Here is a 14,419-nt window from a genome sequence, read left to right as displayed (position 1 = left end):
AAAAAAGATAAACAAAGCCAATATCTAGCTTTGTGAAGACACTGGAAAAGCTTATAAACCTATGGAAAATAAAAGCAACAATATAAATTAGAAAAAAGAGCAGTAATATAGATTTGGAATGAGAAAGGAGATTTAACTAGATACAGAAAAAAAAAGTTTATTCTACAAAGTGTATGCCAACAAGTGAAATAATATAAATTAGAAAAAAGAGCAGTAATACACGTGAGGAATGAGAAAGGAGATTTAACTAGATAACAGAAAAATATATTCTACAAAGTGTATGCCAACAAGTGAAATGTATAGTTTAATAAGAAAATGTCATAAAAATCAAATCTCAGGAAGTGACAGCAGAGCAGATTAGACCAATAACAAGAATTTTTTCTTTTTTATTGAGACGGAGTCTCACTCTGTCGCCCAGGCTTGAGTGCAGTGGCACAATCTCAACTCACTGCAGCCTCCACCTCCTGGGTTCAAGCGATTCTCCGGCCTCAGCCACCTGAATAGTTGGGATTACAGGTGCCCATCACGCCTGGCTAATTTTTTCATTTTTAGTAGAGATGGGGTTTTTACCAGATTGGCCAGCTGGTTTTGAACTCCTAACCTCAGGCGATCTGCCTGCCTCCGTCTCCCAAAGTACTGGGATTACAGGTGTGAGCCACCGCGCCCGTTCTAGAATTTTTAAAAGTTAAAAAAAAAAAAAAAAAAAAAATCCAGGTAATAGAGAGGCACCAAGCCAAAAGTTTTATTAAACCTTCCAGGAATAATTAAGGCTTCCCAACTCATAAGACTACAATAACTACAATAACTTTGATTTAAAAATCTGACAAAGAGGAATATACATACAACACCCATAAACCATGTATATAGAACAAACTTGTTTATGGTAATGCCTAAGATCTAAAAGAAAGCAGAGGATTTTCTATTCAAGTTGGTGAATATAGCATCTCTCCTTTATCCCAAATGCTAGGGGAATGGCAGATATATAGTAATTACCGGGGACCAACAGTTTCCAATGGCCTTTGGGATTCCCTCATGGGCTATAAAATTCTGAAAAATTTAAGTCCTTTTTGGGGTTCCTATTGGTATATGACACTCCCCTCGATTGACTTACATTTGTAGAAATGTATGAATTCTATAGAGCCACTAAAATTGAGTATTTAAAAATTAAAATTAGTGTTCTACAAGCAATTACTAAGACAACAAACCTGTTATTTTATTAAGAGGTCGCCTGTAATCCCAGCACTTTGGGAGGCCAAGACGGGCGGATCACGAGGTCAGGAGATCGAGATCATCCTGGCTAACATAGTGAAACCCCGTCTCTACTAAAAAATACAAAAAAACTAGCCGGGCGAGGTGGCGGGCGCCTGTAGTCCCAGCTACTCGGAAGGCTGAGGCAGGAGAATGGTGTGAATCCAGGAGGCGGAGCTTGCAGTGATCCGAGATCCGGCCACTGCACTCCAGCCTGGGTGACAGAGCGAGACTCCGTCTCAAAAAAAAAAAAAAAAAAAAAAAAAAAAAAAAAAAAAAAAGAGGTCGCAATGACACTGTGCACTGGGACCCCTACATAAAAACACTGATAACCAAGAATTAGAGTTAAAGGGTATATACACGCACAGAGCAATCAGCTCAGTGTGGAACCAATCAACTAAAAAAGGGAAAAAAGGTAATTAGGGTTTCCAGGAGAAAGTAAAAAGAAATCAGAGAAATAGAAAAAAAAAAAAAAAAAGAAGAAGCAGGAGATATACACAGATAAGAACAAGAACCAGTCTGACACCACAGTTATCTACAATAACGTAGCATTAGAATACAATGAAGAAAGCAGCCACCAATTTCTGAAAGAGAAGTCTAACACCTTAAAAATTACCCACAGATGGACTTCAATAGAACTGAAAATGAATCCAAGAGAGTTTGGAAAGTCAAGGTTACAAAGGAGAGGAGAGGAAGGGAGGGGAGGGGAGGAGAGGAGGGGAGGGGAGGGGAGGAGAGGAGGGGAGGGGAGGGGAGAGGAGTAAAGGCAGGCAGGTCATCACAATCCCTGGGCCCAAACGCCACTGCATCCCCATGCCACTAGCCATACTCAAACCCTAGCCTCCCAGTATGTTCTTTGTGCCGTCTTGCCATTGGCATCAACACCAACGGGGGCTCACCATACCAGATGTGAACACTCCTTTTCTCACTGGCAAATCAATTTTTTTGGGCCACTGCCCCCAATCTGCTGGCACAAATCGCTACGCCCTCACAACTGATTGTTATACAGACCTATTCTTGGCTTATCCTTCCTGCCAAACCACTGCCAACACCACCATTATAGGCCTGTTAGTTCCCTCTGGGCTTCTGGTAACACTAACTCTGACCGCTCATTCAGTCTGGGCATGGACCTTTTAAAACAAGGCATCACCTTGGAGCTTCCATTTGTCTTTTTTTTTTTTTTTTTTTTTTTTTTTTTTTTTTTTTTTTTTGAGACAAAGTAAGTCTTACTCTGTTCCCCAGGCTAGAGTGCAGTGGCGCAATTATAGCTCACTGCAGCCTCAACCTCCAGTACTTAAGTGATCCTCCCACCTCAGCTTCCTGAGTAGCGCACCAGCATTTATTTGTTTTAGAGACAGGATTTCACACGTTGCCCAGGCTGGTCTCAAACTCCTGGGCTCAAGCAATCTGCCTGTCTCAGCATCCCAAAGTGCTGGGATTACAGGTGTGAGCCAGTGCCTGGCCCATTTGTTTTACTGTTCACAGAAAGCAGGCCTAATAGAAGCAAAATGGCTTGTTCAATGCTCTCTTAAACTTACAAAGTGGACAATGGTCTCTTAAATGGATCTCTCTTTTGCCGATTGCCTTAGTTAAATGACATCCTGAAAAAACACGACTAGTGCTTCCTTTGTCCCCTTTCTAGCCTCAAAATGAGATACTTTCCATCTATGAGTCTATAATACCCAAACAGAATCCCTCTCACTTAACGACACCTCCTCATTTGATGTTGGTGCAATCCATGGTGGACAGGTGCCTAGACTGAAAGTAGATAACAGGATGGGACCCACAGAAAATTGAGGGCCCTCACCCTCTAAGACTATGCAGAAGGTCTCTGCCAAAGTCCTTTCCTAATATGATGGTTTTAAAGGATTGCTAACTAGAGATCTCTCTTCGTAGGAAATGAAGGTCTTGGTCTCTCTGCCTGGGTCCACATACACAACTGTATGGTTCCTCCAAAGAGGAAAGAAAAATCTTGTTAGTTCCTAATACCAACATTCTTAGGAAGCTAGTTCTGGATCCACCTTATTATAGAGGTATTGAATGGGAGACTATTGCAGGATATGGGATGGCAATGCCTGTGATTTCCATAATAAACTGGCATTTCGACATGCCAAAAGTCTATGCACCACAGGCCTGAAAATATCTTTGTGGAATATTCTGGCTCTAGTTGGCCTGTCTATACCTCATTTGGCTCATGGCCTGGGTCTGGGATACTACTACTCCAGCTCAATGCCAAACTTCTTGGGCTCCTTTTTGTCCATACTGTGATCCCACTTGTTTGGGGGTAATCAGTCCGCAGCTTCCCTATCTGAAATTATTCTACAACTCTGTTATAATAATTTCTCAAGTGTGAGCCTAGGGCTTCTATCTATACAGCATACCAAAGCATCCTAGATGATGATTTCAGCACAACTGACAGTCCCAACCTTGATGCTGACACCCTCAAGATAGTAAATGCCCTTGTAACTGCCCCCATATGACTCTTCATAACTCCACTGCCCCATCAACTCTTTGACAGCCAGCCCACACTCCACTTTCACTATTTACACTCTAATTTCACTATTCCAGTCACTACCTATATTTCCTGCTTCCCCTCACTCAACCTGATAGATCATATCTATGTATTAGGTACACAAAATGCCACCTACATACTAAACCTCCTGCAATATTAACAGACACCCTAGCCCAGGCAACCACTTATACAACTGTATCTTGCTCCCTTGGAGGATTTTAATACTCATATTGACTACCTGCTACACTCTCTGGTTAAGCAGTCAATCATAAGCACGATGACGTTAGCATAGGCTACAAACAGACCCGAACAGACAACAAGAGGTTGGTAAGGCAGGAGGTGAGAAAGAAGAGAGGGGAGTTGAGGGAAGTTACATGGGATACTACAAATGAAATACAAGTGGCTAAAAGTGGCACAGAAGAAAGAGCCAGAGGTCGGACACGTGATGGAGAAGGAGTCAGAATATTTAGTGAGTTTGAGTGTGAAATTATAAGCAGGACATCGTGACCTCACTGGGTGCTTCCTCATTAGCTTCCCCCTTAAGGATTTCATATTTTTCCCAGCCTCTGCCACCAACTGATAGTACATACAATGATGCCCCCCTGTTGAGAATGTCCACCCTAATATAAATTTACTCCCTAGAAACTTCACCTTCCAACCTCCTGGTCTACTGATTCTTCTGTGTTACAACTCCTGCTCAGCAGGGTTATACATTCTATTCAGTGATCCTGTTCCCTTCTACCCATACAAGCTGACCTATGTACTATGGACATTTAGTGCCCAGGGCACCTCAAATCCAACTAGAAAGTCCAGCTGTTTTATCAGGTCTTGCCACAAAAGGGAGCACTTTTTACCTCTTCTAGACCTCATCAGAATCTTTGGTGTAATGGGCACAAGTTTAGGTATTTCCAGTTCTGTAACACAGATTCAACTCATAGAGGTTACCCAGACATGTTGTAACTCCTGGAAGACCACATTAACCAAACAGTTCAGGCCTTAGAAGCCCTCAATGAGGGACAAAGCAGTTTAGTTACTATGACAGTCGATAACAGATTGGCATGAAACTACCTACTGGGATTTCAAGGTAGTGCTTGTGTCTTAAAGGGACCTCCTGTTGCATGATCATTAATAAAGAAAAGGTATCCAGAATAGTTCAACAAAAATAAAAGAAACTCAAACAGCCAACTATATTATTAAAATACTCCAAGAGGTTCTCAGACCTCCCTTATGTCTTTCCTGAGCCATCTCCTTCCACCTGGAGTGAAAGGTTCTGTACTATCATTTAGAGAGCTAAAATAACAATGGCTAGTCTATTTAGGTTTGGCTTTGCAAATCTGGTCTCTCTCAAGTACAAGTATATTTTATAGGAAAACTGGGAGGTTGCTATGCTGATTGAAATGTCAGAGATGAATTAAGAAAACCAAAGGGAAGGAAGCTGGACCTTCACTGACCTTTGATTTAGTGCTCTAAGTCTCATTTCCTGCCTGTGTCCTTCACTTCTGGCATCATCCTCATAGGGCTCACCTGCTCCTCACCACTACCCGAGCACCTAAGCACTATATCCTCTTGCTGCCTCCCTCTTTTAAACAATATCCCTGTCAATGGCAATTGTTGCCTCTTCTAAGCTTCCCATTTATTGAAAACTGCCTGTGTACTTCCTTTTCTCTTTCTCTCTGTTCTGGATTATTCTCCCAGAAGAGAGGCATTCTCCCTGCCCCTGGCCTTGAGACTTCCCCACCTGTAAAACAAATCTTAAAAACAAAACAAAACAAAAAACCAAAGAACTATTGTCTGAATTTTGCCATCTGAATCTAACCTTGGCAGAGAGCTTTTCCATAGCATGGTGGAGTTGCTACACCACAAGAAAACTTCCTCAACCTGATAAAATTGACAAAACCTTCAACACAAAACCTCTGCTAACCTCATTCTTAATGGTAAAATATTAAATGCTTTCCCTCTAAATTCAGGAACAAAGCAAAGAGGCCCATTCTCATTTCTATCCAGCATTGTATCAGAAATCTTTCCTAACATAGTAAGACCAAAAAAAGGCACAAAGACCATAAAGAAAATAAAAATGTATTTGCAGATGGCAAGACTATGTAGAATATCCTAAGAAAACAAAACAAGGCCGGGGGCAGTGGCTCACGCCTGTAATCCCAGCACTTTGAGAGGCCAAGGCAGGTGGATCACGAGGTCAGGAGGTTGAGACCATCCGGGCTAACACGGTGAAACCCCATCTGTACTAAAAGTACAAAAAATTCTCCGGGTGTGGTGGTGGGCGCCTGTAGTCCCAGCTACTCTGGAGGCTGAGGCAGGAGAATGGCGTGGGCCCGGGAGGCGGAGCTTGCAGTGAGCCGAGATCGCGCCACTGCACTCCAGCCTAGGTGACAGAGTGAGGGCTCCGTCTCAAAAAAAAAACAAAAAACAAACAAAAAAACCACACAAAACGAATATGTACTAATAAATGAATTGTGCAAGATTAAAGGCTACAAGGTTAATAAACAAAAATCCCAAATTTCTTCAGCAAGGGGGGAACGAAGTATCTAAGTTGTAGTAGCCAAAAATAGTCTCCCCAACACCCCAAAATGTAAAACAGTGCTCACTACTACAAGGAGATTTTCCCTATTTCCACGTCTCCAACTTAACTCCTTTAGCGTTTTAAGAATTCTAGCACAGATAAGCCAAATGTATGATAATGTTACTTATTACAAATGAAGGTATATTTGGCACCCAGAAAATAGATATTTACTTAAAACTGAATTCTGACCTTTCTTTATTGCATCACCAATAAGACAGATATCTACCCGACCTCTCTGTGTTTTATATCCTTGCAGGATTTTACTATTGACATTTGTCTACTGTCCAGGTAGACAGTAGAGACGGGGTTTTGCCATTTTGGCCAGACTCGTCTCAAACTCCTTACCTCAGGTGATCCACCCACCTCGGCCTCCCAAAGTGCTGGGATTACAGGCATGAGCTTCCATGCCCGGCCTCTCTGTGTTTTATTTCCTTGCGGGATTTTACTATTCACATTTGTCTACTAAAAACACAAAAATTAGCCAGGCATGGTGGCAGGCACCTCTAATCCCAGCTACTCGGGAGGCTGAGGCAGGAGACTTGCTTGAACCCGGGAGGCAGAGGTTGCAGTGAGCAGAGATTATGCCACTACACTCTAGTCTGGGCAACAGAGTAAGACTCTGTCTCAAAAATAAATAAATAAATAAATAAATAGTAAGTAAATAAATACACAGAGAGAAAGCTCTGCCAGGTTATCCCAAATTGTCATAACCAACTATCAACTCCACTTACCTAGGAGGAAGAGTGATGGGCCATAGTATTCTGCATTGCTGATGATGTGTTTCAGGGAGGTAGGCAGAGAACCATCCATCACTAAGAGAAAAGTGAACATTACGGAGAATATGATTAGTTTGGAAAGGTGTGAGGAGTGGGGATAACTGAGTGATATGTATTATCACACTGTGGTCCTCAAAGCCTGTGTTAATTCTAATCTAATGGCCCCTAGTTGTCTCCTACTATTTTATTATTTGTTCTTTGTCCATGCAATAGGCTTTCTAACATGGGTTAAAAAAAAAAAGAACACAAACACCTAAGAGTCAGAGAGGGGTAATAAGATGGAATTAAGCACAGAGTCAAAAGCTGGAAAAGGGGGAAAACATGGTAAATCATTATGAAAATAGCTAAGCAACCCTTACATCTAGGAAAAGTGACAAAAAACAACTAAAAGCTAGTGAAAATGGCACGGCCTTTACCAAAGACTGCCTTGTAGAACAACAGGTGCCAGAACAGTATGACAAGAACCAATCTTTTAGAGAGTAAAATATCCTCCAAAAAAAGTTATCTGGAATCAAATACCATGTCGTATGCCATCTGAGAAAGCAGGGTCTTGGATGGCCTTCTTGAGGAAATTCAACATGGATTTCAGAAGTGCTGCTCGTTGTGGAATACACTGGGCTCCTGGCAATGAAGACAGACAAAAGAATTATGCAGAGTTGGCCATTAAACCACAATTAATAATAAACATAAAAAGCATGAAAATTACTCACTTTTCAAGAGAGTAATTAATAATAAACATAAAAAGCATGAAAAGATTAATACTCAATATTCCAAGCACATAAAACAAAATTTTAACAGACCCAAATACACTATAATAAAATTAGAAGACATTCGAAGTGAGGTCTCTGAATCTTGGGAAGAATACTTAATTAAGCTTTGAAATTGAAAAAATTACGAATACTTTTAATTTTACCAATACTAAAATTAAAAGTCTAAAGTAAAAAAGAAAAATTACAAAGTAAAAACGTTCAACTTTTTTTTACCTCACTCAGTTCCCATTTTGGATATTATCTGCCCTCCAACATGGCTGTTTTGATAATCAATGTACGAATTGTTGGAAAAGTATAAAATGCTATGAAAGACATGTTAATATAAGAAAATGGAACACCAGAATGGTGAAGGAGCATGAGTAGTCATGGGATGCTAACCTCCAAATGTACCATTTAAGTTCTGACTAAAGCCGCCTTCTTCAATAGTTTAATAACTCTACCACTGTGAAAGACTGCACATCTATGTGTGTACGCACCAGGACGGGGGCCAGGGCCCGGGCCGGGGCCGGGGCCGGGACCAGGACCGGGGCCGGGGCCGGGGCCAGGGCCGGGGCCGGGGCCGGGGCCAGGGCCGGGGCCGGGACTGGGACCGGGGCTGGGGCCAGAAGAGATGTTAGTGCTGCTGCTGGAACCTGATGCCCTTAATTCAACATCCAGCCTGTGCTCCATAGAGATGGATGAGCCTGGACTGCTTTCCATAGCCACATCTGCAACTAAAGTACAAATTATGATAAAGAAACTTACTAGAATAAAAGGTACCACAAAAAGAAAAATTTTGTTTGAGAAAATTTCTTCCATTAATGTGAAATGAATATAAAAATGAAGATCAGGAATGCTGAACCCCAAAATGAAAATATATCACTAGTTGCATGTATTAATACACACATATATATGTGTGTGTGTAAATTAACAATCCTACAGAAGTCCTTCAATATTTCTCACCTACCAAATTGGGGAAGAAGGGGAGAGTGGTAAGTAAAATGTGCAATTTCACATACTACTAGTTGGTAGTATACAAACAGGTACAGCTTTTCAAGAGAGTAATTAATAATAAACATAAAAAGCATGAAAAGATTAATACTCAATATTCCAATCTGGAAGAATGTCTATGAAACACTGAATGAGCAATGCAAGATGAATAGTATGTTTATGATCTCATCTTCCCATTGTAAAACACTACATACTTAACATCAACATGTATTTGAATATGCACAAAAAAGCCTGGAAAGAACCACACCGAAACTAGTAGCTATGGTAGGTAAGTGACGATTCATTTTTACTTTATACACTTGAATAACTGAGTATAAGATACACAATCATTTACTACAGTTTATAAAATCTTTTAAGGCTCAATTAGTGATAAACTACTATTTACATTTTGAAATCACTGCAGCCTCAAACTCCCAGGCTCAGATGATCCTCCCACCTCAGCCTCCCAAGTAGCTGGGACCACAGGTGCATGCCACCCCACCGGGCTAACTTTTGCATTTTTTGTAATGACAGGGTTTTTGCCATGTTGCCCAGGCTGGCCTCGAACCCCTGGGCTCAAGTGATATGCCAGCCTCAGGGATGTTTCTGCCTACCCAAAAACCCTTTTACCTCTCCTTTCTCTTCTCAAAATAGGTAAAGTTTTAAAAGGTCCCATTTTAGAGTCTCTCTCTACCAAGCATATTTCTAACACCTAGGATGTTATCAGGCACTGCAGCAGTGAAAAAGACAATATCCTGATCCCATGGAGCTTGAATTTTAGTGGAAATAAGACAGTAAGAAATACGTAAGAAAATAATGTGATGAAACAAAACAGATTAACATCACAGCTATAGCATCTGCTTTACCTCCCATCTCTACTCCAAACAATTCGTACCTTTCTTTTCTGATTATCCTTGTGAAAAACAAATTTGCAAATCACTTACATAGAAAAAAATTTTTTGTTGCTTAAAGTATATACTCAAGTGAATTGCGTACTTTGGAATTTATGAGGAAGAATGAAAACTGGGGTGAGATGACAAAAAATCTCAAGCACAAAAATACTGACTTAATAACTGTTAATTACCATCCATATCAGTTTCCATTTCCTCTCCTTCCTGTGTAGTACTGGGTCTCTGGATCTTTGGCTTGATCACAAATGGACATTCTTTTCGGCACAAATCTACTTCATGCTACAATCAAGAGAAAAGTTGTAAGAAAATCAAGTGTATATATTTATATTTCAGGGATTAAAGACTATTATAATGGAAAAATACTGCAAGCAGATACACAGTTGATTTCTAGAAACAGAAGAGAGGTAAGACAGCTCTTTAGGGTTATCAGGACAATCCTTAGGTTCAGCTCTGAGTATTAAATTCTATGCAAAGTATTCCTTGTATAATAATACCTCAAGTCTATAAATGAAGATAGAAAGTCCACTATGGGATTGAAAAGCTGCCATATCCAGGTTGGTGATAAGGTCAACCACTCTGACGGCTCTGGTGACAAATGTTATCTGGTCCTGTTCATCTCCGAGAAACTTTATGACCTATCAGGGAGAAAAAGAGGCAAAAACAATGAACTATAAAGATACAAAGTTGTAAAAATTGCATTCTTTTGTATACATGTAGTCTGGGGCCTCAGTAAGGCAGCACAGTATAGGGGGAAAGTATGTGTTTTATTTTTGGTGCCTGCCAAATGACAGTTCTATGACTTCTGCGACTCAACCTCTGAGGTAATGGGGACATCAATTATTTTGCAGGATTAAGTAAGATATTTAGGGGAAAAAAAGCTGGTGCTCAGTGTTCTGCACATAGTAAAGGCTATTACTACTACAATACAATTTACAAAGTACCTTGACATATATTTTCCCTATGGTTGTGAAAAGGCATGATAACATGTGGCAATGTTTTAACCAGAACCCATGACCTCCTGACCATTCTACACTATGATAAAGTCTCAATAATGGAAGTAGCTGCTCTTAAACGTTGTTAATGAGATAACTAGAAAGTCAAATTGGCCTTCCAGTTAAGTATAACTTTTTCCGGATAAGCTTTCTTATATTATTTGCCCTCACTGTGCAACACCCCAAACTTGCATCTCTATACCCTTCGTTGATTTCTCCATGTAGTTTAAAAAAAAAAAAAAAAAAACCATACGGTACCTTCAATAAGGCTTCCATCATTCCACAGGAAACCAAGGCTTCACCACCAGCATCATAGCTGGCCAGATGGTATAAAAAAGAGAAGAGAGCAGTGGCAAACTGGTGAGGGTATGGATCCATGGAAGGATCTACAAGGGAGGTGGAGAGAGGGAGAACAAAAACAAGCTCAAAATTGCTGTTAAGCGGGCAGGATGTTAAAAAAGACAAAGGCAGAGGGCAAAGGTTTCTTCTTGCCTAAGATAATCACCATCAAAACTTACCAATCATGGCCTGGATACAGTTCCTTACAAGCACTGGCAAAAATCCATGGTAGGAAGCAGTTCCAGTACAGTCAATAATACTGCTGAGTTTGGGAGTTCTCTCCAAGTGGACAATTGATGTTAATGTTCGTAAAGAAGCTGCTTTAATCTCCTATTAAATTAGAAGGTAAACATATAATGCGTTAAATATAATAAGACGACTGAACCAAGTTCCAGTCGCTAATATCCAAACTTTAAAATATAGGTCATTCCACTGGTAACTGCTTGAGGGGATGGAGGTCTGCTAAGAGCAACAATGAAAAACCTAGTATTTGTTAGTTTTGCAGTTTAATACCCAAAGAGAGAAGTACTGGGAGTTCTTTCTAACCCTCTGGGAAAAACCAAAAGGCAAACAAGCATAAGCCTGATATACAGACAACATTAATGCAGGATCCCTGATTCAAAAATCTGAAATATTCCCAAATCCAAAACTTTGGGAATACCTGCATGCCAGAAGTGGAAAATCCCACACCTGACCTCATGGACAAAACTATTTGAAATATTGTATATAATTGCCTTCAGATTATGAATATAATATGTATATGAAACATCAGTGAATTTCGTGTTTAAACTTAGTCCCATGCCCAAGATATCTCATTATGTATATGCAAATCCCCCTCCCCCAAAAAAAACCTCAAGTCCAAAACACTTCTGGCCCCAAGTGTTACAGATAAGGGTTACTCAACCTGTAAATACTTACCATAAGCTGCTTATCCGTTATCTGAAGGACATCTACCAACTCCTCTATCAAGCCATTATACAAGATACTGTTTGCTGATTCCTGCAAGGCATTGGAATACACTGCAAAAGGAGAAACAAACACTTTAGGCAAGAAGGCAGTGGTCAAGCCACTGCCCAATGACAAACTTTTTGGTATCTATAGGTTCTGGGGAAGAATTCCATTCCCAACCAGCAATGGAGGGCAGAATCATCACCAAATTAAATTCTGAAGGACTGGATCAAATACAAGTGATAAGCTCTAAATAGACACTAAACTGACAGATTCCGCTACTAAAGGTATTATCAGTCTCGAGAAAGAATTTTGGGGGATGGAAATAGGAAAAGTTCTGAGTTAATTTTTCATAACATTACTACTCAATATAACTTCATTATGCCTTGGATATAAGATTTCCATTTTAGTCTCTTCCTATGCTTCTGCTTTTACTGTAAACACTTGTAAAGAAGAGAATTTATGGACCATTGCAGAGTAAGTCAGAAATTCGTGTGACACTGTAGTAAAACTTGAGAATGTAATTCACATTCAATGAATTCCACAATGAGGTAATACCGGACACAGTACCCTGAAGCATAAACTAATGGGATTTGGGCATATTCATTTAGTTTTCAACAAAGATTTCCTGAGCACCCACTCACATGCCAGAAATCATGCTAGGTATGAGTACACATAAAAGAGCAAGAATTTCATGCCAAGGAACTCATAGTTTAAAAGAGAAGGCAAGTAATAACATAATGAACATTAATAATAATAGCAATGGTTACCATTTTATACCTTCTATGTGCTTGTTCTGTGCTAGATTGCTTTCTAGGTTTTCATTTAATCTTTAGACCAACGAACCTCTACGGTCAGTATCTCAATATTAAACAAATAAGCTGAGGCTGAGAAGATAAATGTAGCTAATAATCTACAGAATCAGGGCCAGAGTACAGGACTGATTCCAAAACCACGTGTTTTCCATTCTACTGTGCCACAGTAAAAGAAGTTAAATACACTGTATTGACTACTGAATATTTTCTGACTTACTTCAAAATGATACCCCTGAAAGGATGAGAGAGGAGGAAGACACAATGGCAAGAGAAAGAGTAGGGGGACAGTGAGCGATAGCTACAAGCATACCCATTTAAAAAAAAAAAAAAAAGAGACGAATACCAAGAATAAACCCTGGTGACATGATGTCAATGAACATCATCACACCCTCTTTCTGGTCCAATATTAAGAAGCTCAAGGATAATGAATAAATACAGTGAATACTGGGAGGGGTGGAAGTATTTAAGTTGCTACCTAGGTAACTATAACAGGACTCATAGCAACAAAGATGAATGTTCAAAGCAAATCAGGCCCAAACTGTCTAATAGGGCCTGGTAATTAAAGTATTCTTCTCTTACCTAATATAGATATTGCATGCAGCCTGGCCTGAACTGCCTGCAATCGCTTCCTGTGATTAGAAAAGCCATGGGCCAATCGTATGTGTGTAAATAACAGCATCTGTAGAGAGATAAGACCTACATTTTAAAAACATCAATGAAGAAGGTGAATACTCTTTATGAGAGCTAACTCAAAAAACAACAGAACTAAACGTTTTCTCCTTTGGTATCCAAAGTGTTGAGAAAGCTACCACCACTTATTAGCTGCTCACAGTGAGGTAGTTCATGTTTTCCTCAAACCCTCATAAGGACCTAGGAAGTTATTAAGTGTTAACCTCATAAAAGACGAGGAAACTAAGGCTCAGAGAAGCTAACAATTTGCCCATGGTCTGACTCCAAAGCTGACATTCTTTCTGCTATGCAATCTCCCACCCCAGTACACATCAATCTATTTAGATAACAACCACATCCTGTGGATATTTTAAAGCCAAATCATACCTGCTTATCCTTAGGAATGCTGTACATTTTGGTAAGAGATTCCATGATTTCAGAAGGGCTTTCTGAAATCTACATTAGAAAAAAAGATAGTTAGGAACAAAAAGTGAACCAAACATTAAGAAACCAGCCAAGAGTCAAAGATTCCTCTTACCTTGTCAAGTTGCTCTATGTGAATATAATGTAGTGTGTTACTAGTTGTCTAAAATTAAAAAAGACAAGAGAGCTGTAAGGAGTCACTGAACACTCTAGCTTCCCCTGCCATAGAGCTCCAAGGGCTGTCTGAAAACCAAGATGTCACCCGATAGGTTGAAGCCTAAGTGAATGCTCTTAAAATCAAGGTAACTTGAGAGTCCTCCAAAACATCCATCTTATATATATTCTTAGGAAAGCTCCTTTAAAACCAGTAGTATCAAACTATAATGCGCATAGCCAGGCACCTTTCATATTCTTCTTTGTCCTTTTCTAACCCTCCACTGACTTAATCTCCATAGCTTCAGTATTCATA

The 14,419-nt window shown here is 39.9% G+C and overlaps 1 protein-coding gene across 8 annotated transcripts in view; it reads right to left on the bottom strand.

Moving 5' to 3' along the window:
- Positions 1-14,419, bottom strand: part of LOC105493783 (HECT, UBA and WWE domain containing E3 ubiquitin protein ligase 1) — a 154,623-nt gene that overhangs the window by 84,776 nt on the left and 55,428 nt on the right. For 6 of the 8 annotated variants that reach the window (XM_071088707.1, XM_071088709.1, XM_071088710.1 and 3 more), the window contains exons 10-20: positions 14,066-14,113; positions 13,915-13,983; positions 13,438-13,537; positions 12,014-12,135; positions 11,275-11,425; positions 11,015-11,142; positions 10,259-10,399; positions 9,938-10,043; positions 8,361-8,597; positions 7,634-7,735; positions 7,070-7,150 (exon numbers count right to left, since the gene is read on the bottom strand). In XM_071088707.1, the coding sequence (XP_070944808.1) occupies positions 7,070-7,150; positions 7,634-7,735; positions 8,361-8,597; positions 9,938-10,043; positions 10,259-10,399; positions 11,015-11,142; positions 11,275-11,425; positions 12,014-12,135; positions 13,438-13,537; positions 13,915-13,983; positions 14,066-14,113 (1,285 nt within the window). The remainder of the gene's footprint in view (positions 1-7,069; positions 7,151-7,633; positions 7,736-8,360; positions 8,598-9,937; positions 10,044-10,258; positions 10,400-11,014; positions 11,143-11,274; positions 11,426-12,013; positions 12,136-13,437; positions 13,538-13,914; positions 13,984-14,065; positions 14,114-14,419) is intronic. The other 2 variants (XM_011761697.3, XM_011761696.3) reach the window with 1 other exon arrangement.

This window comes from Macaca nemestrina, chromosome X (assembly GCF_043159975.1).
Source record: "Macaca nemestrina isolate mMacNem1 chromosome X, mMacNem.hap1, whole genome shotgun sequence".
In the NCBI taxonomy this organism is placed as follows: domain Eukaryota; kingdom Metazoa; phylum Chordata; class Mammalia; order Primates; family Cercopithecidae; genus Macaca; species Macaca nemestrina.
The sequence above is the reverse complement of the archived record's forward strand: the minus strand, read 5'-3'. Positions and strand labels throughout refer to the sequence as shown.